Source organism: Schistocerca piceifrons, chromosome 3 (genome assembly GCF_021461385.2).
Source record: "Schistocerca piceifrons isolate TAMUIC-IGC-003096 chromosome 3, iqSchPice1.1, whole genome shotgun sequence".
Taxonomy (NCBI): Eukaryota; Metazoa; Arthropoda; class Insecta; order Orthoptera; family Acrididae; genus Schistocerca; species Schistocerca piceifrons.
Window position 1 is genome coordinate 118,654,597 of NC_060140.1, and position 25,794 is coordinate 118,680,390.

The window sequence follows — 25,794 nt, forward strand, 5'->3', positions numbered from 1 at the left end:
AGTTAAACTTGCTTATTGATTGTAACTTGATTCTTGAGACCTTTAGTAAATTAAATGTAATATGGAAGAGGGAGAGATTGTGTTATCATTTTAGGTTAAATCCTAAACTAATTAATATCAATTTATGAATTCTTGGAATGTCATATTAGCATTTTTGATTACTTTGAGATAGGGCCAGCATTATTAGCTACGTGGAATGTCTGTTTACCACCCTTTGCTTGAGAAGAGAGCCAGAAAGTTATCCTGTGTCACATTCAAAATTTACAAATACAATGACACTTTACATCCTGATCTAATAGGCCGGTAATATTACTGTCATAATCAGGCACATTCAAAACAACTGCTGAGTCTCCCTTGTCAACAGGACAACTTACTCGTTTGGTGTAGTCTACCAGATGCGATAATACCAGTATTGGTGTTGCTGGAAGAGAAATAACATCCTCCAAAAGATTTCCACAATGACAGAGGTGCTGTTAACTAACAACTAAATTTGTCTGTTTGACAGGGTCTTACATTAAGAACACTGGTGTACTTTTTGTAGCATGTAGCGAGGTTCTACAGATTTGATTTATTAAGCAATGATAGATGGCGCTGTTTTCTACAGTGATGTATCCCTAATCTAATACAAAATTTTTACGATGGAATTAGTACCGTTTTAAGTAGTGATTTGTTGAGTTTTTGTATTGTTTTTGAGTGATTAGCTAAACTATAGGTTACGTTTATTCTTATTTTGCCTCATCTTCTTAACGTAATCCTGGGTTAAATGTGTAGTTAGGCAATTTACACTGGCTATCTAAAACGTTCTGAGTGTGATTTTATTCTTGGTGCATAAGAAACATAAGCGCAGTAAGTATGGTAGCATCTTGACCTGTAGTTCTGTTCAGATGTACTGACCGGTGGTTGTTAGTGTACTGTTGCCAGACCGTGAAACACAGGCACTTTATGTTCTAGCATAACCGCAAGTGCCGGAACGAGGATGCGGAACGCAAGAGCAGAGAAGGCAGTGAGGAAACGGGGGCCAATGGTGAGCGGAAATGGACCGTGCCACGCCAAAAGCGACACCTGGAAGAAGCGAATATAAACGCCAAGCCTGCTAGCCCCAGCGCGCAGACCGGCTGCGGATCGGTGACGTTAGTTAAGAGTGACGTGTGTCAACCTGCCCGAACAGTTCACGTGGCAATGACCCTAAATTATATTGCCTATAGTCCCTCGTTTGCGACTACTATTTGCAAACCTCCAAAGTTAAGTACTATCGATTGCTTCCTAGAATTAAAACCATTAATGTTATTTGTTTGAAACTGTTTTATAGCATTCGGAGAATGCTGCACCCTGTAGGCACCCTATTAGTGACGAATGGGCAAGATCCCATACTTTATAGTTACTTGCACCCCTGTTACTCGTTGTAATGATTTCTATTTTCATCAGAACGAATGTAATTGCGATTTTGCGCTGAAAAATGTAAATGTATATTATTTGAATTTAATATATTTTAAAAGCCTTGTCACGAACCTACACATTTTAAATAAAACCAGGTTACTACATGACAGATTGCTGTAAATACCTACATTGTTTTTCAAATCATTGTACAATCACTGAGCACAACAGTTCCCCAGGGAAACCAATCTGATATCCATATGTGTCTGCCAAAACTTCTTTATCAAAGTCGTTTAATTTGGTTAAACCAATGTGTTGTTTAATAGTTTTCCAGGGGAAATCGAATGTTGGACATTTTCCCTCATGACGCACATGCTGGATACTTTGTAAACCAATGCCACAAACAGTCTGTACATTAACAAGGTTTTTTTCTTTACAATTGTTGTGTTTTTGATAACAAATCACTGCATTTCTTGATACCACCGCTATTGCTTGTGTCTATCTTCCACAAATGTTTCATAATGAGTATGCATGTAAATGCTAAAACTTCACCACCATTGTCTACAACATGTTTTAAATATCTACAGACTTTGTGAATCATAGATGCGCTTTGCTACTCAATCTCAGTTGCCCTTTAGTATCGAATTCTTCCTGCTGTCAAAGTTCATATTGTTGGAGCTGTTTGTAAACTCGACCCACTTAGTACATGAGAAATCTCTCTTTCTTTCTGCTCTTCCATTTTCAACTTAACAGACACTTCCACTCAGTAGAATAAACTGCACAAATACTGGCACAGCCGGCCGTTGTGGCCGAGCGGTTCTAGGCGCTTCAGTCCAGAACCGCGTTGCTAGTATGGTCGCAGGTTCGAATCCTGCTTCAGGCATAGATGTGTGTGATGTCCTTAGGTTAGTTAGGTTTAAGTAGTTTTAAGTCTAAGGGACTGATGACCTCAGATGTTAAGTCCCATAGTGCTTAGATCCATTTGAACCATACTGCCACAAAATACAGTTTATGTGTCGAGCCAAACTGCCAAATCCAAAAATTCGGTAGGGAATGGAAAACCAAGTATCATTAAGATCTAGATCAAAATTCAATTAACAATCAATGGACCATCAAGTGTCTCATGGAAAGCTACAGATTTAACAGGTATTTTTTCTTCATATGACCCGATGTAGTACGCAGTTCAGTATTTTCTATAGACTTTATACACTGTATGTCTTGAAAACAATGAGATCTTCTCTGAGGAGATACGTTGGTGTTCAGTGCAGCAGCCCAGTCCAGACCACACCAACGACACACCTTATATACGCACTCCGGACTTAGCTACTGACATTCCACATACTGCTTGGACCTAGTTTTGAGGGCTGTGGACTGGAAGCCTGATGGTTACCATTCTGCTCGATTGGCGACCATCTCGCCGACCGGCCGTTTGCCCACAACTCTCCTCAGAGGGGATCATAGTGTGGTTGGTTTGAGTGGTTACCTGTCTCTGACGGTGTTTTATTGTCCTCTTCCATTCCTGCATTACTGACCTTTTTTTCACATTCTCACACCAGCCTGATTCCCTACAGTACTACTGACTGAATGTAGGTTTTCCTTTAGAGAAGCATTTAATCAGTATGGTTCTTGCAATGCCTCTTTCACCTATGTTATGTTAGAGCTGTAATCACCTTTAATACCGTAGACTCATACTTTATGACAGTGGGAACGTTTTCTCTCAATTTTAAATCAACTGTGTATTTGTAAGAAAACTTATTTTCCCAACTGATTTTCGAAAGTGTATGCAATTCTGTCAGAGATTTTCCCAAAGTATGGAATGATGGGAAATTTTATATATTTACTACCATGTGTAGACCTAATAATGACGATTAATCATTTGTTATCTTCCTGCCTGTTTCTCTGTATTGCACTAGTGCCAATAAATCTGAGAGTTTGAAACACTTACTGTCTCCTGAAAGTGGAATACGCAGCATTGTGTCAATCACTGGATGAAAAAAGGCTTTTATGAAAGGAAAGTTATCATGACCCACAATGAAATACTCAGAGGCGGTAGGTTAATGACAAATGATTAATAAATGTTCCCAATGGTTACGCCTAATCCTTAGATATAAAAAGTTTATCCTCTTGCCTACGTCTTTGTCAATCATGAAATTAAATTACCATGCAGACAATTAAAAATATGTCTTTGTCTCTCCCATAAATGATGATATTAGTGTCATAGTTGTAGCGCCACTAAAATTAAATCGTACTACTTAAGACAGGATTATAAATAAAAAATTATTCTCTAAAACATATTATCTCATGTGCCAGCTAAACAACACTCTTCCTCCAATCCTTATATTTGCTTGCATTCTGTAGGGTGGGGCACAAATTATTTGAAAGATAAAATTATCTGAAGAAGTTTCGTCATCTGATTTGTGGTTTGTTAGTCAACTTCCTTATATTTCAGTAAGTATTTCTTAAGATTCAAATAGTTCCTTCTATGGGAACACTGTTGTGGGGATTATCTGCTTTTAACGAGAACACGTAATATTTTCAATTTATGTGATTAGGTCTACTGCGTTTCTTAAGAAATACTGCATTTGAAAATGTAGTACTGTAAAATAATATTATTCAGGATTGTTTCCATAATTAACAATTGGTCCCGCGAGGCCTTAAGAGCACATGGATTCATAAATATATATGTACTCACAACTCGCTTAGTGTACCAGAAAAACATCAGGCCCTTTTCTACAACCTCACACTACCCTCCTCTTTCACCCTAGCAATAGTTCCTCTTACAGCCCAGATACACAATTCTATAAGTACTTCTTTGAAAGTATGTTCTTCACTTAGTTATAAATTTACGATTTTGGTTTTTCACTGATTACATATACCTTCAACATTCTATAGCAGTTATATCGAAATATATTCGTTTTATGTTTCACTGATTAAGTTATTCTTCTCCATTTTTGTTACCATAATTTTTTGGTGCAGTATGACCTACAGCATTGCTTAATTAATATCATAACTACAAATGTTAGCAATGTACATTTTTGTATAGTGGTCTGATTCCCATTCACAATATAAATGGATTTGGCTTGTAATCAAAATATTACCACAGGCTATGGCGACAGCTGATGTTTATGTACGTATATGTAGACTAATATTTTTATTTCCATATGATATGTTTCTGTATTTGAAGGGTAACAGTTCATTACTGGCCAAAACCTGTGATTTAATGCTTATATTTGAGGTTGTTGTTGTTGTCTTCAGTTCTGAGACTGGTTTGATGCAGCTCTCCATGCTACTCTATACTGTGCAAGCTTCTTCATCTCCCAGTACTTACTGCAAACTACATCCTTCTGAATCTGCTTAGTGTATTCATCTCTTGGTCTCCCTCTACGATTTGTACCCTCCGCACTGCCCTCCAACGCTACATTTGTGATCCCTTGATGCTTCAGAACATGTCCTACCAACCGGTCCCTTCTTCTAGTCGAGTTGTGCCACAAACTCTTCTTCTCCCCTATTCCATTCAATACCTCCTCATTAGTTATGTGATCTACCCATCTAATCTTCAGCATTCTTCTGTAGCACCACATTTCGAAAGCTTCTATTCTCTTCTTGTCCAAACTATTTATCATCCATGTTCCACTTCCATACATGGCTACACTCCATACGAATACTTTCAGAAACGACTTCCTGACACTTAAACCTATACTCGATGTTAAAATTTCTCTTCTTCAGAAACGTTTTCTTTGCCATTGCCAGTCTACATTTTATATCCTCTCTACTTCGAACATCGTCAATTTTTTCGCTCCTCAAATAGCAAAACTCCTTTACTACTTTAAGTGTCACATTTCCTAATCTAATTCCCTCAGCATCACCCAACTTAATTTGACTACATTCCGTTATCCTCGTTTTGCTTTTGTTGATTTTCATCTTATATCCTCCTTTCAAGACACTGTCCATTCCATTCAACTGCTCTTCCAAGTCCTTTGCTGTCTCTGACAGAATTACAATGTCATCGGCGAACCTCAAAGTTTTTATTTCTTCTCCATGGATTTTAATACCTACTCCCAATTTTTCTTTTGTTTCCTTTACTGCTTGCTCAATATACAGATTGAATAACATCGGGGAGAGGCTTCAACCCTGTCTTACTCCTTTCCCAACCACTGCTTCCCTTTCATGCCCCTCGAGTCTTATAACTGCCATCTGGTGACTGTACAAATTGTAAATAGCCTTTCGCTCTCTGTATTTTACCCCTGCCACCTTCAGAATTTGAAAGAGAGTATTCCAGTTAACGTTGTCAAAAGCTTTCTCTAAGTCTGCAAATGCTAGAAACGTAGGTTTGCCTTTCCTTAATATATTTTCTAAGATAAGTCATAGGGTCAGTATTGCCTCACGTGTTCCAACATTTCTGCGGACTCCAAACTGATCGTCGCCGGGGTCGGATTCTACCAGTTTTTCCATTCGTCTGTAAAGAATTCGCGTTAGTATTTTGCAGCTGTGACATATTAAACTGATAGTTCGGTAATTTTCACATCTGTCAACACTTGCTTTCTTTGCGATTCGAGTTATTGTATTCTTCTTGAAGTCTGAGGTTATTTCGCCTGTCTCATACATCTTGCTCACCATATGGTAGAGTTTTGTCAGGACTGGCTCTCCCAAGGCATTCAGTAGTTCCAATTTAATGTTGTCTACTCCAGGGGCCTTGTTTCGACTCAGGTCTTTCAGTGCTCTGTCAAACTCTTCACGCAGTTTCGTATCTCCCATTTCATCTTCATCTACATCCTCTTCCATTTCCATAATACTGTCCTCAAGTGCATCGCCCTTGTATAGACCCTCTATATAGTCCTTCCACCTTTCTGCTTTCCCTTCTTTGCTTAGAACTGGGTTTCCATCTGGGTTCTTGATATTCACACAAGTGGCTCTCTTTTCTCCAAAGGTCTCTTTAATTTTCCTGTAGGCAGTATCTATCTTACCCTAGGGAGATAAGCCTCTACATCCTTACATTTGTCCACTAGCCATGCCTGCTTAGCCATTTTGCACTTCCTGTCGATATCATTTTTTGAGACGTTTGTATTCCTTTTCTTCCATGTATACAACCTTCTTTTATGATTGTTGAACCAAGTGTTAGCTATGATTAAGTTGCGCTCTGTGCAAAATTCTACCAGACGGCTTCCTCTTTCATTTCTCTCCCCCAATCCATATTCACCCACTACGTTTCCTTCTCTCCCTTTTCCTACTATCGAATTCCAGTCACCCATGACTATTAAATTTTCGTCTCCCTTCACTACCTGAATAATTTCTTTTATCTCATTATACATTTCTTCAATTTCTTCATCATCTGCAGAGCTAGTTGGCATATAAACTTGTACTACTGTCTTAGGCATGGGGTTTGTGTATATCTTGGCCACAATAATGTGTTCATCATGCTGTTGGTAGTAGCTTACCCGCACTCCTATTTTCTTATTCATTATTAAACCAACTCCTGCATTACCCCTCTTTGATTTTGTATTTATAACCCTGTATTCACCTGACCAAAAGTCTTGTTCCTCCTGCCACCGAACTTCACTAATTCCCACTATATCTAACTTTAACCTATCCATTTCCCTTTTTAAATTTTCGAAACTACCTGCCCAATTAAGGGATCTTACATTCCACGCTCGGATCCGTAGAATGCCAGTTTTCTTTCTCCTGATAACGACGTCCTCTTGAGTAGTCCCCGCCCGGAGATCCGAGTGGGGGACTATTTTACCTGCAGAATATTTTACCCAAGAGGACGCCATCATCATTTAACCATACTGTAATGCTGCATGCCCTCGGGAAAAATTACGGCAGTAGTATCCCCTTGCTTTCAGCCATTCGCAGTACCAGCACAGCAAGGCCGTTTTGGTTAGTGTCACAAGGCCAGATCAGTGAATCATCCAGACTGTTGCCCCTGCAACTACTGAAAAGGCTGCTGCCCCTCTTCAGGAACCACACGTTTGTCTGGCCTCTCAACAGATACCCCTCCGTTGTGGTTGCACCTGCGGTATGGCCATCCGTATCACTGAGGCACACAGCCTCGCCACTAACGGCAAGGTCCATGGTTCATGGGGATAGGATATTTGAGGTAGGTGACCTAATTTGGAAGTTAAGCATTCCTGCATTCTAGTAGAGTACTTTAAATTACGTAAAAATAATTTTCTTCCACATCAAATGTCACAGCCAGTACCATTTTCCTGCGCAGATGTAATAGCCATTGTTTGATTCGAAGACTTGAACTACTTACTTTTGTTACTATAATTTGTCAGCACAGTATGACCTACAGCATTGATTTATTAATATCATAACTAATGATTTCATGAAATTCACTGTAACTGACAGTGTGGCACTCGCACATGCAAATGAGGGGATTCACAATTTATTCTTATGAATTTGTAACCAGTAACACTTTCTGGAATCCAAAGTACTCTACTAGTTGTAGTTCATCAAACATAATAAATTCCAACCTAGCCAAATTTTAAACTATTATTTGCTTTTCAAAATAACAATTTAATCCTCTGCCCATCTATAAACAGACAGATGTCATCCAGAATAGTCAGTTTGAAGGTACTTGAGTAATGTCTGTCTTCAAGTGTACTGCACAATTATGTACATTCTCTGCACAAAAATATGCACACCAGTAATGGCAAAATTCGATGTAATTATTTTCAATTGATATCTGCAATCTCAAGTACTTCACTTTTTACCTGAGTTGTGATGTGATCAACAAGTACCATGAACTGTCAGTGTCATCAGTCTGTACTATTGTTGGACACATTGATCTGTGTGATGGAGTCACTTAAACGATTCACTGGTGTGCAGTTGTCTTAACAGGGACTGTGTTAAGTGAGAAGTGGGATATTTTCGTATAAATAGAAAATTGTTATGTGGCACAATCGAACACTCAGCTACAGCAGTGGACAGTCACTCTTCATCAAGATGGGCTATGTCCAGGGTAGTTGCACTAATAGTTTTTGGTAGTGTAACGAACTGGTCATCCTATTTAATAAGTGAACTTCCCATGGACGAAAATGTGTGACTTATTATAATCTAAAATATGGTGTTGGGTCATCTTTTAGCAAACACCAACCTGCACTCGTTTACACTTTCAGCTTTGAGGTGATCAAGGTTGCTGCTACCAAGGAGAGGCCACATAATTTAGGTCAGTTCCGTCCCAGACCCTAACTAATAGAACTACTGGTGTATTGGTCTTGACGAATAACTATGACCATTGCTTCTGCTCCACATCAGGAGGTTAATCGTCTTATGTATTGAGTAGTATTTATTATAGAGTTTCAGTTGAATCATATTCTCTTTGCACTATGTCGAAATAGCTGCTGTTTTCATCTGTAAATCCCATAGAAACTACTAACGATCACACATGTAATACGAGGGTTGGAACATAAATAGTGGCAACTATGTATTCACGACCGATATAAAAGGGTTACATGTTTGCACCTGTCACTGTCCTTCAAAGTAGTCATCATCGTTGTGTAGAACCCGTTGCCAGCGATGTGGGAGGCGTAGTACGAGGGTCGGTCAAAAAGTAATGCCTCCCATTTTTTTTCTGCTTAAAGAAATTAAGTTAAGTGAAAAATTTGAATTTGGCGCCATTCCTCAACCCCTCTTCTGCAATCCACTGCAGTAGTAACTTTCTGTGTCAACAGGTGGCAGCACAGCAGAAGTTTGTAAGATGGCCGACATCGATGTTCGTTTGAGACAGCGTTGTGTGATTGAATTCTTGAATGCAGAAGGTGAAACGCCCATACGCATTCATGAAAGACTGAAGAAGGTGTATGGTGTTGTGACAGTGGATGTCAGCACTGTTAGACGATGGGTTCGTCGTTGTAAGGAAGCTGAAGGGCAAACACCGTTGACTGACGAAAAGCGGAGCGGCAGGCCGGTGAGTGCAGTGACTCCACACAACATTCAGCAAGTTGATGACATCATTCGTGGTGACCGTCGGGTGACTGCAGATGAAGTGTGTCGCATTATTTCTCTTAGTAAAGGCAGTGTGATCACGATTATTAAACAATTGGGGTACTCAAAAGTTTGTGCACGGTGGGTTCCAAGAATGTTAACCGATCAGAATAAAGAGGCAAGGAAAACAATAGCCTCCCAACACTTGCAGCGCTTCCGTTTGGAGGGAGATGAGTTTCTGAAAAAAATTGTGACCGGGGACGAAACATGGGTGCATTTTTTTGAACCCGAATCAAAGAGGCAGTCAATGGAGTGGCGTCACACAAGCTCGCCGAGGAAGAAAAAATTCAAAACTGTGCGATCGGCAGGGAAAGTTATGGCAACAGTTTTCTGGGATACAGAGGGTGTGATTCTGGTTGATTTTTTGGAGCAGGGATGCACAATAAATTCTGTTCAATACGTCACAACCCTCAACAAACTTAAAGCACGTCTTCAGCGAGTTCGCCCAACAAAATCAATGGCAGATGTTCTTCTTTTGCATGACAATGCAAGACCACACACCAGTCGTCACACCTCTGACGAGATTGTCAAAATTGGATGGGAAGTTTTGCCTCATCCCCCATACAGCCCTGACCTGGCACCATCAGACTTCCATCTGTTCGGGCCACTAAAAGAAGCTCATCGTGGGATTCATTTTGAAGATGAGGAGGCCATCAAAACATCCGTGCGTCAATGGCTTAGGAAGCAGAGCTGTGATTTTTACCGTGCTGGGATACATGCCCTTGTTCAAAGATGGACCAAAACTGTAGAGATGGGCGGAGATTACATTGAAAAATGACAAAATGATCCTCAATGTCGTGGTTTTCAACCTATGTAATTGCATTTAAATTTCCTGACAATTAAACGTAGAAAAAAATAGGAGGCATTACTTTTTGACTGACCCTCGTATATGGTTAGCAGAGCCTGTTCTGTTGATGGTGCGAATGGAGCGGTCTCCTGCCTGTCGAATCTCTGGAACAGTTCTGAAGCGAATGCTACGAAGTGGTTCCTTCGTCTTCGGAATCAAATCAAAGTCACAAGGACTTAAGTCCGGGGAGTATGGTGGATGGTACAGTAGTTTCCAGTCCCATCGACCGAACAGAGCAGCCACAGATTGCGCTGTATGGGCCCGCGCATTGTCGTGCAAAATGATGGGTGGGTTGCGCAGAAAGTGTCGCCGCATCTTCCGCAAAGCTGATCGCAGGTGATGCTCCGAAAACGAACAGTAATACTGTGCATTGACGGTCTGCCCTGGAGGATCGTAATGCGTTAGGATAATAACATCACAGTCGTACATGAGAATCACCGCAACTTTCTCCATGCTGGGGCTCTGACGCACTTTCGACTTCCGCGACTACCCATAATGACGCCATTCGTTGGATTGGCGTTTCAGTTTTGGCTCGTACGATGTGGCCCATGTCTCATCCAATGTTACGCCACGGCGTAAGAACGCCTCTCCTTCGAGCTCATAGCGCCGCAAGTGCGTCTGAGCAGCGTTGTAATGCAACCATTCTGCATTTCCATCAAGTCATACGGAACCCATCGTGATACAATTTTTCCCATGCCCAGGCGTTCCTTCAGAATGCGAAGCACAGTCGTACGCGCTAATCCGGCTTCGTAGGTGAGCTCACGAATCGTATGGCGTCGATCACTGTCCACTAACGCGGCAACAGCATGCACTTCTTCTTCAGAGACGCTATGACGACCTGACCGATGCATGTCTGCCACAGTTTGCCGACCTTCCTTGAAGGCTTTTACCCAACGTGCCACTGTTCTGTACGGCAATGCCGATTCTCTGCACGCCTCTCGAAGACTTTGATGACACTGTCGTTCTGTACGACCTCTGGCACATGCAGTCTTGATCCACCTCCGTTGTCCCTGTTTCGAAAACATAGTGACACCGTTACGTTAGACCGCTCGGTCACAAGTGGCTGTGTTTCCGTCGATTTTTCGCACTCCGGTGACGTGGGACAGGCGAGTCCCTATGCTCGGATGTAAGGTAGGTATGTCAACAACGTGTGCTTGCTGCGACAATAGTAGATTCCATTGCACAGTGTTTCCACAGCTGTGATGCCACTGTTTGAGTTCCAAACTACGTATTTTTGGCCCAATGTACAGTTCGCGCAGTCAGTTTAATAATTATTTCGTGTTTTTCAAATGTAATTCATTTTGACCTACATGCCAAGTAAGAGTGTCGCTTCAGCAGAGGTACGTTTCTGTTCAAATGGTTCAAATGGCTCTGAGCACTATGGGACTCAACTGCTGAGGTCATTAGTTCCCTAGAACTTAGAACTAGTTAAACCTAACTAACCTAACGACATCACAAACATCCATGCCCGAGGCAGGATTCGAACCTGCGACCGTAGCGGTCTTGCGGTTCCAGACTGCAGCGCCTTTAACCACACGGCCACTTCGGCCAGCCTACGTTTCTGTGAAATTTGATCTGCAGATTATAAAAAAAAAAAAAAAAAAAAAAGTCATGTGACTAGGGCCTCTCGTCGGGGTGCAAGTCTTTCGATTTGACGCCACTTCGGCGACTTGTGCGTCGATGGGGATGAAATGATGATGATGAGGACAACACAACACCCGGTCCCTGAGCGGAGAAAATCTCCAACCCAGCCGGGAATCGGACCCGGGTCCTTAGGTTTGACATTCTGCCACGCTGACCACTTTTTTTTTTTTAATTACAGTTGGACGCGAACATGCGACTCTTTACGTTTTTTTAATTTTTTTTATTTTGTTCGTTATTGTTCGTTGTGTTTGGTCGTTGCGGACGTCGCAAGACATCCTGTTCAAGGTCGGTGGTTGATTCCTGCACTCAATTTTTTGTTACAGAGGCCAACCGGCTCTCAGACCGAACACGCTGAGCTTCCGTGCCGGCGTCCACTCAGCTACCGAGGGCAGACGCGGATAATAATAATGTGACAAGGATCACATGTTGACTACTAGCTATAGCCGAAGGACGTCAGCCGCAAAGTCACACACCCTACCAGGCACTGGCATCCAGCTGGTTAAGACGTTTTTCATTCCTGACTCCTTTAAGGATTGTAGCTCCGAACCAACTTACATTTCTAAGGTGTCCCCTCTCGGCCACACCAAGACTGGCTGATGACCTTGTAATCCGACTTTGGCGCGCCTATCTGTACCTCTATAGGGGATAACGATCGTTTTGTTCATATAAACCTATATCTTATCATTTACTACTCCCTAAAGATACCCACACCTCTGCTATCCAGATCAGGCCCCTCTGCACGTGGACATCTAGTGTCAAAAGTGTTATACCCTACCTTTAGACGCAAGAGACTGGCCGTTATGTTTTGTGGCAACATGTGCCACGAGTTACATCTCTCTACTTAGTTGGGCCGGCAAGAGACATACCACTCGGGAGCCATCATGCCGTAGTCAGCTTGTAGTACAATCGATAAATAAAGATCGCTGGCATCTGCCAACGCTATTGCTAGCTTCCAGCTGAACTACGAATGACTGCTGGTGAAAAATGTTTATTCTTGTGCTTGGAACCGCAGCAACACTTAGGCGTTGCCATAGAAACATACACTGAGATAACAGAAGTCATGGAATACCTCCTCATATCGTATCGAAACTCCTTTAGCGCGGCGTAGCTTGCTGTGGCATGGACTCAACATGTCGTTGAAAGTCCCATGCAGAAATATTGAGTCACGCTGCCTGTGCAATATATCCGTCCATAATTCTGAAAGTGTTGCCTGTGCAGGATTTTGTACATGAACCTGCGGTTTATGTCCAATAAACATTCGATGCGATTCACGTCGGGCGATCTAGGTGGCGAAATCATTCACTCGAAATGTCCTGAATGTTCTTGGAACAAATTGCGAACAGTTCTGGCCCAGTGATACAGCGCATAGTTACTCAAAAACATTCCATCGTTGTTGCCGAACATGAAGTTCGTGAATGGCGGCAAATGGTCTCTGAGCAGTGCACGGCTCGCGTTTATCCCATACATTGTTTGCCATCTTCTCTTACGGTACTGCCGCCTCGTTTTCGTATTCTGTTTGCTGGGGTCACTAAGTTACTGCCTTTCTTGCCCGTGAGCGGCAGCAGCAGCGCGTATCGATAAGTGCACTGTCGTACCATCTCTGGAGCTACCAATAGTATTTCCAGGTCGTCGTGTGTCTGTCAGTAAGTTCGGGACGGACCAGCATTGCAATCGGAACGCAGCAGCAGTGAAATCGGGGGACCTAGCGCTGGTGAGGCGCCAACAGCCAGTGCTCGCCGACAGCTGGCGATACACATGGTCCGACGGGGGGAGATTGGAGCGGGACGACCGTTGGTTGGTCGTTCGGTTGGTCGTCTCATCGGCCAACATATACTTTCTCCTTTCACCGTTTCCGGGCCTGTGGGTTGGTTGGTTGGTGTGGAGCAGCGTCGAAGTCTCCGTCGCGCGTGTGGCTGTGCCACGTGCGGTCGGAGTGTGAGGGGCTGTTCTCATTGCTACGAGACCCGTGGCTTACCGATCCCGGGCGCGAAAGTTAAGCCTTTACTTAATCTACCAGCCAGCCCCAACCGTTCACATTCTGTTATTGGAATTTCGTTGTGGGCTGTTGGGACATCCTGTCGCTTAGTCCGTTGACTGTCTGTCGGTTGGGTTGTCGTCGGATCGACAATCGTTGGGCCGACTGCCCGTCTCACCTAAGCGAGCGTTAGTGTTTGAATTCCAGGCCGACCCTCGGAACTTCTGAGTGCCCTTGTGTGTACTGCCTTTTTTTATTTTTTTGTTGTTGTTGTACTTGTATGGCTTCTAGCCAACTTTTTTTTAAATATTAAGGTTGTTTTGCCCTTAAGACGCAAGATTCCTTAGGTCTTCAGCGTAATTTAAAGAACTGTTTCACGTATGACCTTTGGCATTTTAAAAATGTTAATGTTGTTGAATTTTAAGTGTTGGGCCTTCAGCCGATTTTGAGTTTGAGTTGTTCTGCCATTAAGGCCTTCAGCCTAGTTCAAAGAATTGTTTCACGTAAGGCCTTTGGCATTTTAAAAATGATAATGTTGTTGAATTTTAAGTGTTGGGCCTTCAGCCGATTTTGAGTTTGAGTTGTTTTGCTCTTAAGGCCTTCAGCCTAAATTAAAGAACTGTTTCACATAAGGCCTTTGGTATTTAAAAAAAATTAATGTTATGGAGTTTTAAGTGTTAGGGCTTCAGCTGATTTGAATTTAACTTGTTTGCTCTTGAAGTGTCTGATTCTTTGGGCCTTCAGCCTAATTAAAGAACTGTTTTAATGTAAGGTTTTGCCTTTAAAATTTTGGTTGAGTTTTGCGTAATTAAGAACTGTTTTAAGAAACGCCTTTGCTTTTTTTTAATTTAATGATGTTTAGCCTTAAGAGTTAGGCTGTCAGCCGATTTTGAATTCAAATTGTTTGATCTTAAAATCTCAGATTCTTTGGGCCATCAGCTTAAATAAAGAACTGTTGTAAGGTAAGGCTTGCCTATAAATTTCTGATTATGCTTGCGTTTTAAGTTATTTGCTTTCAGCCGTTTTTAAATTAAAGTGGCTTTCAGCTGGTAATTAAGTCCCAAAGATTAAAGCTGTGTTTAAAAAAAATTTCTTTTGGGCTCTTGTAATGTTTGATCAAATCATTAAGTTGTATGTCGAGTGTAACTGTCAGCCCTTTATTTTGGCACCTTTCCTCGATTTAAACTGCCTGTCGTGTCCTTCGAGTTTAGCAGGGCGTCTCAGTCTCCAGGTAGCGTAACATAACCAGTACTCAGTCCATTCCAAGTAAACACAGATCACACCATTATGGAGCCACCACTAGCTTCCACATTACCTTTTCAACAACTGGGATCCATAGCGTCTTGGTGTCTGCGGCATATTCGAACCCTACCATCAGCTCTTACCAACTGAAATCTGAACTCATCTGACCAGGCCACTGTTTTCCAGTCGTCTAGGGTCGATCCGATATGGTGACGAGTCCAGGAGAGATGCTGCAGGCGATGTCGTGCTGTTAGCAAAGGCACTCGCGTCGGTCGTCAGTTGCCATAGCCCAGTGACGTCAGATTTCGCTGCACTAAAGATACGTCTCATATTGATTTCTGGGTTATTTCACGCAGTGTTGCTTGTCTGTTAGCACTGAGAACTCTACGTGAATGCCACTGCCCTGAGTCGTTAAGCGAAAGCCGTCGGCACACTGCGTTGTCCGTGGTGAGAGGAAACGCCTGAAATGTCTCTGATGTAATAAACGAGAGATAAAAGAAAAAAAGCAAAGGGGCTTGGTCCTTCCGGTTTGTGTGTCCGGTTTGTAACACGATTTTTTTATATATATATATATATATATATATATATATATATATATATATATATATATATATATATATATGTTTTGCTCTTTTCTTTTATTACTCGTTTATTACATCAGAGAAATACACATTTGAAGACAAAATTTAACTACATGAAATATTGCTCCCAGTAAAAGTTAACATAAGCAGTGACAAAACTTTGTCTCTTAAGGGTTTCTGCTGGCAACAAATTTTAAGTAGGCAACGTAAGGTTTATGTCAATTTAGCTAAAACACGTAGCTAGTGACTGAATCACGACACAGGCACTTTAACGATTTCGGCAACAAATAAATAGCGTGAATTTTTACTCACAGTAACCAACTAATCAACAGCCTTGCCATTGAATAACTAGTAGGCCATTTGGAACGAATTAGCAACACCCAGCAACTAGGTGAGTTAATACCAACAGTCTTTAAATGTCTTGCTCCCCATTAAATAGACAAACTTACAGTAATTAAATGAATAGCAAATCAAACACACTACGCTCCACTCAAACTCTTCAGTGGAAGCCAAGCCAAAATGATGATTCCATTAACTGACTAGCACTGAAGTCACACTAAAGCTCATCTCTGTGTTCCCAGACACACATGGGGCAAACTTACACAAGACAAGATTTTGAAGGGAGCACATCAGTAAAACCGGTAGTGGATCTAACTCGTGGCACTGAAAATTAAGGTACTAGACCGGGGCACAAGGTGGTATACAATGAGGTTGCCTTAGTGCTATACTGCGCTCCAAAATATTAATTCAAATGGCCAATTCAAAATTAAGTACACATAAACCAGCATTAATTAACGAGGAATGACACCAGGCCGATCGAAGGGATGACAATTGAAAAGAGGAATGCCGGAGGCGGCAGTAACATCAAACACCTTCTCCGAGTTTTAAGCAGGAGTCACTTCCCGCTATACAGGTAAACATTTAACCAAGCACAAAGAAGGAACCCCAAAGAGAAAATTCAAATAAAACCCCCAGAAGATTATAAAGGACAGGGAACCCAACTATTTAAATTTAGAAGAATTAGCTCGCCCCAAAGGCAGTGTAAACGCTACGGCCACACTTACGAGGCCACCAAAATTGGTTACAAAAGGTCTTATACATTTGCTCCTTTTCTTTAAAAGAAAAACAAGGCTGCTTAACTTCTGCTGGACGTCTGGTATGGCTCGTATAGGATACACCAGGCAGCAACCCAAGCTAGGCAGTCGCAAGGCACGGCGAGCAAAATCAGGAGAGCAGACAGGCAGCCAGCCAGCACATTTCCTCCATCCTCAGCCGGCAGACCGCGTACAACCAACTCCACATATACGTGGTTGCTTCCCACCTCGTACCTCGCGGCATCACAGCAGGGCGCCCGAGCAAACCGTCAACTGCCACAAGGCAAGCAAGGATAAGAAACATCGAAGGATCGATAATGGACATCCAAGAGACTGGCGCGCCAGTAACGAGCGCCACGGCTCAGATAGTGTTATCCGGCGACGTTATTGTGACGTAATAACTTTTCAGTTTATTCAGGATGATTTCACAGTGCCATGACGCAGCGCTGCTAACGTCAAAACTTATTAATCCCGATATGCAGCCAGTCTTTAATGGAAGGTCACATTAAAACTCGGAATTTTGTTATTGGAAAGAAATTTTTCTATTGGGAACTTAAACGAGATTTCTTCTGTTGGAAGGTTACACTAAATGTGAATATTATAATTATTTTTTCTGTTCGGAGGTTACACTATGTGGTAAGTTCGTCGCGGACATCTGGTCTCTGAAATAAAAACGACGACGCATGGACGCCTGCTGCAACTTATTTCATGTGTAAAACGAGGACGTTTCTTTTCTGGAGAAAACCATCATCAGTGACGAGACTTAGTGTTATCTATAACAACTAATCACAAAACGACAAAGTGCAGAAACTCACATGAGGGGCCTACGCTCTGACGACAAAGCCGACATTCAAGGCAATGCAACATGCAAGCGGGTCACAATGCGAAAAAAGGCCTAAGAGTTATACTGAAGTAGAAAGAGGCTGTGTAGAACAGCTGAAGCACTGCAACCAACCTCTCAACTTTAATCCAGTCTCGAAACATTTTGGACTGATGGGGTATTTAGCGGCCTGATTTAGGTGTTCAGCAAAAGTTGCAGTACTCTCCGTGGGCATACTGTACTTAGGTGTTGCAACTAGTTTTTAGGGCTGTGGGCAGGAAGGCCTATGGTTATATTTCTGTAGGGTTGGCGCCCATCACATATTCCGACACATCGGCTACGCCTCTCCTCAGAGGCGATCATGTTTAATGCCGAAGAGTGGTTGTTGGTTTTTATAGTATGCTTCTTGATCTGCAATTCAATTCCACAACTCTTTATCCTACGTATATCATAGCAACGACATATTTAATATCGAGATTCCTACTTTATGACACTGAAAATATTTCCTTCCAGTTATGCTACTTTTACACCTATTCCACAATTTATTTTTGAAATGTGTATCCAATTCTATCAGAGATTTCCTCAAAATATTTCACGTTCGGAAAATTTATGGCCTTACTCTCTTGTGTACACCTAATTACGATGATCTAATCACGATGTTTCCTTCCTATCTGTTTCTCTGTATCGTACTAGTGTCAATACATCTAAAGGTTTGAAGCACTTGCTGGTTTCTGATAGTGCAATTTGCAGCATTTCTTTAATAATTGCATGTAAAAGGCTTTTATGAAAGAAAAACTAACATGACGCGCTATGAAGTTCGCAGTAGTACTAGATAATGGTAAATGATGAACGTATGTTGCCAATGATTATTCTCAAACCTCAGATATATAAAGTTTAACCGCCTGTCTGCCTCATTCTCAGTCATGGAAAAAAATAATAATGCAAACTACTAAAAATACGCTTTCATCACTCCAGTCAATGAGCATAATTGTGTAATCGACGTATCGCCAATAAAATAAAATCATACCATAATATTCGAAGAAATACTTGAGTGCCAAAATATTTAAATGCTATTTTGGCTCTGAAGTGCTTTTTCAAACATTACAATCTGCAGATCGCCCCGGATCAGAACGTTTGTAATATATAAAATGATACTTTTTAAGTCAAGGTTATAAGTAAAAAAACTATTGTATGAAAAGATGTTAGTTGAGTATTTCTCACCGGTGTGGGATCCATACCAGATGATAGAAGAAATAGAGAAGATCCAACGGAGAGCAACGCACTTCGTTACGGGATCATTTAGTAATCGCGAAAGCGTTACGGAGATGATAGATAAACTCCAGTGGAAGACTCTGCAGGAGAGACGCTCAGTAGCTCGGTACGGGCTTTTATTGAAGTATGGAGAAAATACCTTCACTGAGGAGTCAAACAGTATATTGCTCCCTCTTACGAATATCTCGCGAAGAGACCATGAGGATAAAATCAGAGAGATTAGCGCCCACACAGAGGCATACCGACAATCTTTCTTTCCAAGAACAATACGAGACTGGAATAGAAGGGAGAACCGATAGAGGTACTCAAAGTACCCTCCGCCAAAGACCGACAGGTGGCTTGCGGATTATGGATGTAGACGTAGATGTAGATGTAGAACAGTGGGGCTCAGAAACGTTCCAAGGGTCGGCCTGAGGAGGTAACTCTAACATAATTCCAGGTGAGACAGGCAGCCAAAAGTAAGACTAAATAATCGGATGGCAACCCGACCCAGGGACGGCTCAAGGACCGACCAACAACCTATTCAGTTCAGTTCCAGCCGACCAACGGCACGATAAAGTAAAATGTGAGCTAGGACAGAAGCACTACGTCTGCAAATATTGGCGTCTAAAAGCAGCCAAGGCACAACAACCACTGAAAAATATGAAGAAACACCAAGATCTGTCGAACTACACGCCCTATCGGACAGCATCAACACGGCGAGGTAAAACACACGGCGGAACACTACGCTAATGCCCTCTCCGCAGAGACTTCCTCACTGCTCTGCCCCAACCGACCGACTGCCTATTCCAGGACGCAAACAGCATTAAAATAACCGCTCAGTCGTTCCCACCCAAGTCATGTGTGTCAGGAACATTCAGGCGAGTCTTGGCTGTCCGGAGCTCACTTAAGCTCCATCCTGACTCAACTCCCTGTCTGTTCAGAACTCGGAGACCCGGCGACCCGAGCACACTCGCTCGGAGCCAACCATGTAGGGGGAACACTTGCCTATTGGCCACCCAACATCTCTGCACAAGGAAGGAACGCAAGATGACCAACTGACGAGGGCCCAGAAACGGTCAGAAGACCAAATACACGTCGCCCAATGAGACGACCGACCGAACGACCAACCAACGGTCGTTACCACTCCAGTCTCCTTTCGTCGGACAGTGCATTGTGTGTCGCAAGCAGTCGGCGAGTACTGGCTGTCCGGACCTCACTGTCGCTGTCTCCTGACTGAACTTCCGCAGACAACGACCCTGAAATACTTGCGGTCGCTCCAAAGACAGTACGACAGAGCTCTTATCGATACCGCTATAGCCACTCACTGGCAGGCAGGCCAGCAACTCAGTGACGCCAGAAAATCATATAAGGAACGGGACGGCAGGACCGCAAAGACAAGATGTCAAGTATTAAACTTCACGAACACGAGTCGCGCTCGTCTCACCAGTGTCTCAGCTAGATATCACCCGTCATCCAGTTTTCATGTTTGCTTGTATACGTTAGTGTGGGACACAAAGTATCTGAAAGAAAAAATTATCTGAAGAAGTTCAGTTACTTCCTTATAGTTCAATAAGTTTTTCTTATGATTTCAATAGCTGCTTCTTTGGGAAAATTTCTATACAGACTACCTACTTCTAACGAGAAGACTTAATATTTTCAGTTAGTTTGATAAGATCTGCGTTTTGTAAGAAATATTTTGTTTGAAAATATAGTAACGTGAAGTTATTTCACACCATTTAAGAACAGTTCAGATTACCAGGCCTGACTCTATAATTAACGACTGGTCTGGTCGGACTAGTTGTTATATTTGGGCTGGGCCTCAATTTAAGAGTGCATTTATTCATAACGATATATGTTGTATTCACCACTCCCACTGTGTACCACGAAATCAGCCACCCATGTTTTATAATCTCAGTCTTCCCCCACCCATTCTGTCTTACAATGGTTCCTCCCACCAGATAGGTACACTATTCTATAACCACTTTTTTGAAAGTATGGATTTCCCTACTGAATGTATTTTAGTCACATATTTACGACTTCCGTTTTTCACTGATCGTGTAAAGCTTCTACATGCTGAAAATATTATAACGATTTATATCTGTTCTCTGCTTCACTAATTAAGCTATTCTTCTACATTTTCGTATATACAGAAATTTTAGCACTGTGCAATTGTGTATAGTTGTCTGTACTCACATTCAAAATATAAATACAGTAGGTATAGCTCGTAAGCAAAAAATTACGACAACTTTATTCCGACAGCTAATGGTTATTTAAATACACTATGTGATGAAGAGTATCCGGACACCTGGCTGAAAATGACTTACAAGTTCGTGGCGCCCCCTATGGGTATTGATAGAATTCAGTATGGTGTTGACACTCCATTAGCCTTTATGACAGCTTCCACTCTCGCAGGCATACGTTCAATCGGGTGCTGGAAGGTTTCTTGGGGAATGGCAGCGCATTCTTCACGGAGTGCTGCACTGAGGAGAGGTATCGATGGCGGTCGGTGAGGCCTGACACGAAGTCAGCGTTCCAAAACATCCAAAAGGTATTGTATGGGATTCAGGTCAGCACTCTGTGCAGACCAGTCCATTACAGGGATGTTACTGTCGTGTAACCACTCCGCCACAGGTCACGCATAGTGAACAGGTGCTCGATCGTGTTAAAAGATGCAGTTGCCATCCCCGAAATGCTCTCTAACAGTGGGAAGCAAGAAGGTGCTTAAAACATCAATGTAGGCCTGTTCTGTAATACGCCACGCAAAACAACGAGTGGTACAAGCCCCTTCCATGAAAAACACGAGCACATCATAACACCACAGCCTCCGAATTTTACTGTTGGCACTACACACGCTGGCAGATGACGTTCACCGGGCATTTGCCATACGCACAACCTGCCATCGGATCGCCACATTGTGTACCGTGATTCGTCACTCCATACAACCTTTCTCCACTGTTCAATCGTCCAATGATTACGCTCCTTACACCAAGCGAGGCGTTGTTTGGCACATGCCGACGTGATGTGTGACTTATGGGCAGCCTCTCGACCATAAAATCCAAGTTTTCTCACCTCCCACCTAACTGTCATAGTACTTGCAGTGGATCCTGATGCAGTTTTGAATATCTGTGTTTGGATTTACTGGGTAGATGACTGCCTATTACAGATTACGAACCTCTTCAAATGCCGGTGGTCTCTGTCATTCAGCAGACGAGGTCGGTCTGCACGCTTTTGGCTGTACGTGTCCCTTCACGTTCCCAATTCACTATCACGTTGGAGACAGTGGACATAGGGATTTTTAGTCGGGTGGAAATCTCGCGTACAGACGTATGAGACAAGTGGCACCTAATCACCTGACCACGTTCGAAGTCCGTGAGTGCCGCGGATCGCCCCATTCTGCTCTCCCACGATGTCTAATGATTACTGAGGTCGCTGATACGGAGTAGCTGGCAGTGTATAGTAGTATAATATAAAAAAAAACGTAGTTTTTTGGAGGTGTCCGTATACTTTTAATAACTTAGTGTACATACAGATTAAAATCTTTAGATTTATACGATATTTATTCGTAGTAGTAGGGTAATGTTGTTGACGCTAATGTAGTAGATGTCTGTGACACTGACTCCTTTGACATATGCATAATACAAATGTAACAGATAGACTAATATATTTAACATCATCAGCTCATGGGCTATTCCGTACTGTTATGACACACAATTTCGCAAGCAAGTCATTCATTCATTTGCAGAAGAGGAACTCTGCGAGTTTTCAAACATGATCCTCATGTAGACCATGTAACGGATTACATTGACTTTCATATTACATAGTTTTAGGAAGTCAAATTAAACACCTTACAGCCGTCAAATTTAAGCCTTATTTATTTGGCAACCAGTTGCAGTGATTTATTACGCTATCATCAGGCCCTTCACCGACATATAGGAAGAATCTACCTTGCTTGTAATCAAAACAGGGGCAAACATTACTGGTATTAATAGATATTTGCTATAGTGATCACCTACCAGCAGGTAATGATCGAAGTGATCAGTATAGCAAATATCTACTAGGGGTTATTCGAAGTAATAGTTCTCCTGTAATGGGTGCCTGGAGAAGATGCACACACATACTACGTTTTGACACAGCCATTGACCAATAAAGATGATGGGCTACTAAAATAAGTGCAGTCCACGTACTACAATGCCCTAGCAGGATCCTTGAGGTGCTGTCCAGTACCCCTGGTTCTGACATAGCCTTTGACCATAAAGCATAATCTATAAAAATAACAAGAGGGCTCCTACTAGTCGACTGCAGTAAGTTCCTTGAGACAACGCTCACTCTAATTTCGTTCTGAAGCAGCCATCCGGCAAGAAGCAGTGGGCTACACACCAACATCTAGTGGACTTTAGTAGCTGCTTTGAGAATATACTCACTTCTATTCCTTTTTTTATGCAGCCATCAGCCAAGAAGTATAATGGTCTACTAGAATGACGTAGAGTCCTGCTCTAGTGAACTCTAGCAAGTGCCTGAAACGATGTTCTCATCTACTATGTTCTGACGTAACCATCGTCCTAGTAGAATAATGGGATATTAGAATGACCAGAGTAACTCCACTAGTGGACAGGCGACCTTGAGCAGATGGTCATTCGTAGTACGTTCTGAAGCAACCACCTGTAACAGTCCTGTCTGGTTCTTTACACAAGAATGTTCTACTCACCTTCCACTGGTCTTCTCATGCAACAGACGTTTCCCTGAAGAAAACTATCGATGCTTGTCATCTAGAGAAGCTGTAGTTAACACTAGCCGCACTAAACGTATTTACTGGAAGCAAAAAATTGTTTTCTAGTTCCATTTTGTACTAACTAGTAAATGAGAGAAAGTAATCTAATAAAAATTTCAATATACTGTCACATCTAGGACACCATTTCAACTGCCAAATCCTAATTAATTTTGAGTTAACATTACGACATTCGCAACTAGTAACATTCACTCTCAATAGCCATCTGGGTATACAGCGTAACCTATTACTGTAAAAGTACACACCCATCGGAGGTTCGAGCCCTCCCTCTGCCATAGGTGTTTGTGTTATCTTTAGCGTAAGTTTGTTTAAGTTAGATTAAGTAGTGTGTAAGCCTAGCGGCCGATGACCTCAGGAGTTTTGTCCCATAGCAACTTACCACAAATAGAAAAACACATACTGACTGTCTGTGAATTGCACGCTCGCTCAATATTGTACAGAGCGTTCATTTCAAAATATCAGTTCTAGGTTACTGAGATGTGGTCGGAAAAGTGAGGTCACGTGTTAATAGTGGAAGTGCTATGTGTCAGAAGATATAGTCATCAGCTACAGAGGACTGAGAATCACATACAAAACCTTCTGTGAAATACACTATCAGTTGACTTCATAAAATTTATGTTACCAGCAACACTTACGAACTTTCAGAAAGGTCATAAATTTACATCATACTTCACAAGATGCACACATTTAAGTGGCTCAGATTAAATTTATTCAGAAGACGAAAGACGATCATTTATACTACCAAACTACAAAAACGGTGCATAGCGCACGGGCGTCCTTGCAGAATTCCTGTCAATTAGTTTCCAAGGGTAACTAAAGTTACAGTATATCATGTAATTATTCACCAAATAGAAAAATTTAAAACACTGTCATAATCTACTCAGTAAGAGGTACAAAATTCCGCTGAAGGTTTTTACACAATAACTCAAGTATTAAAGTTAGAAACTGTCTACAAATCTTCAGACAGGACACGCATACTCCCTAGACTATATTCATCCAGGATTTGAGATTGAAAGGACTTAGCGACTTCCATCAAGCAATAAATACGATTTCAAACCTTTTCGAAACTGTTTTGTCGACCCCTGCCCCTCCCTCGCACCCTACCACAAAATAATGAAAGGAAAAATTGTAATCGCCTACTACTGATCATGTGGTAAAACTTCAACATGAGTCACCACTGACTGTATCTGCAAAACTACATCACTGTACTACACGTAGTTCAGAAGGTGTCACTTCATAAACAAGAAGACACGAGAAAAACGGAGTAGAAATTACTCACCATATACTCATTCATTGTTTGATAATGAGAGTAATTTGCCCCTGCTAACAGACTTTCGATATTGTTTCAAACCTTTTCTATATATTTTCATTCTCTTTCGGTTAATATACTGTAATTAATACAATCCAACATAATTATCAACCACAAATGTTTTACATGAATGGCGTCACATTTTTAACACATTAACAATGCAAGGGAGTTCGATTCGTTAAATAATTTGGGACTGGAGGCTTATTATTGATAAAGCTAAAACATCGGCGTGAGGTTAGTATACGGCAGATCCATCGTATAATTTCCCATACAATAATAAAAAATGAAGCGAGTAATCTATTTTGGCCGTACCTGAAAAGCAATGGAATCGTCTTGGTGAGCAAGGTCTCGCATCGCTGCAGTTCTGCGTATGGCCGTGTAGACACTGGTTCGCTGCGCGACACACCGTTCTTACTTTTTTAGCTGTAATACACCATCCACGCGTGTGTTAGTCGTAGAAGGACAGATAGTATATCGCATTTTATCACTTGTATTCCAAGAAAATGCGTGTACACCTTATCGTTTACTGTTATGCCACTGTTCTTCCCTCTACTTATCTACATGCCTACTTGTTTTCTTACAGCTACCTCTCCTAAAATATGTAAATATTGATATCAAACAACGCGCGCTATAGCGGGAAATGATTCACTGTAGAGAATTGTTAACTTGTAAGTGTATACATAGAAGGTCTAGTAAATAAAACAGTCTCTTCCAAAATTGCGGACGAAAGTATACAAATCGTTGCCTGGCAGATAACTTTCTCCTTCCAAACGAATTATAGCGCAATTTAGTGAAAAAGCGCAGTCGCAAGTAACATAGTGAGAAAGAAAAACTAGATTATTTTTGTAGTCCCAAAAAGGATGCCACTCCAGCTGAAGA

At 41.8% G+C, this 25,794-nt stretch overlaps 1 protein-coding gene across 1 annotated transcript in view; it reads right to left on the reverse strand.

The window, feature by feature from the left end:
- LOC124788443 (solute carrier family 22 member 7-like) overlaps positions 1-25,316 on the reverse strand; it is a 158,165-nt gene extending 132,849 nt beyond the window's left edge. Inside the window, exon 1 of the mRNA XM_047255715.1 lies at positions 25,228-25,316. Within this exon, the coding sequence (XP_047111671.1) occupies positions 25,228-25,269 (42 nt within the window). The 5' untranslated portion in view covers positions 25,270-25,316. The remainder of the gene's footprint in view (positions 1-25,227) is intronic.
- Between the last annotated feature and the right edge of the window lie 478 nt (positions 25,317-25,794).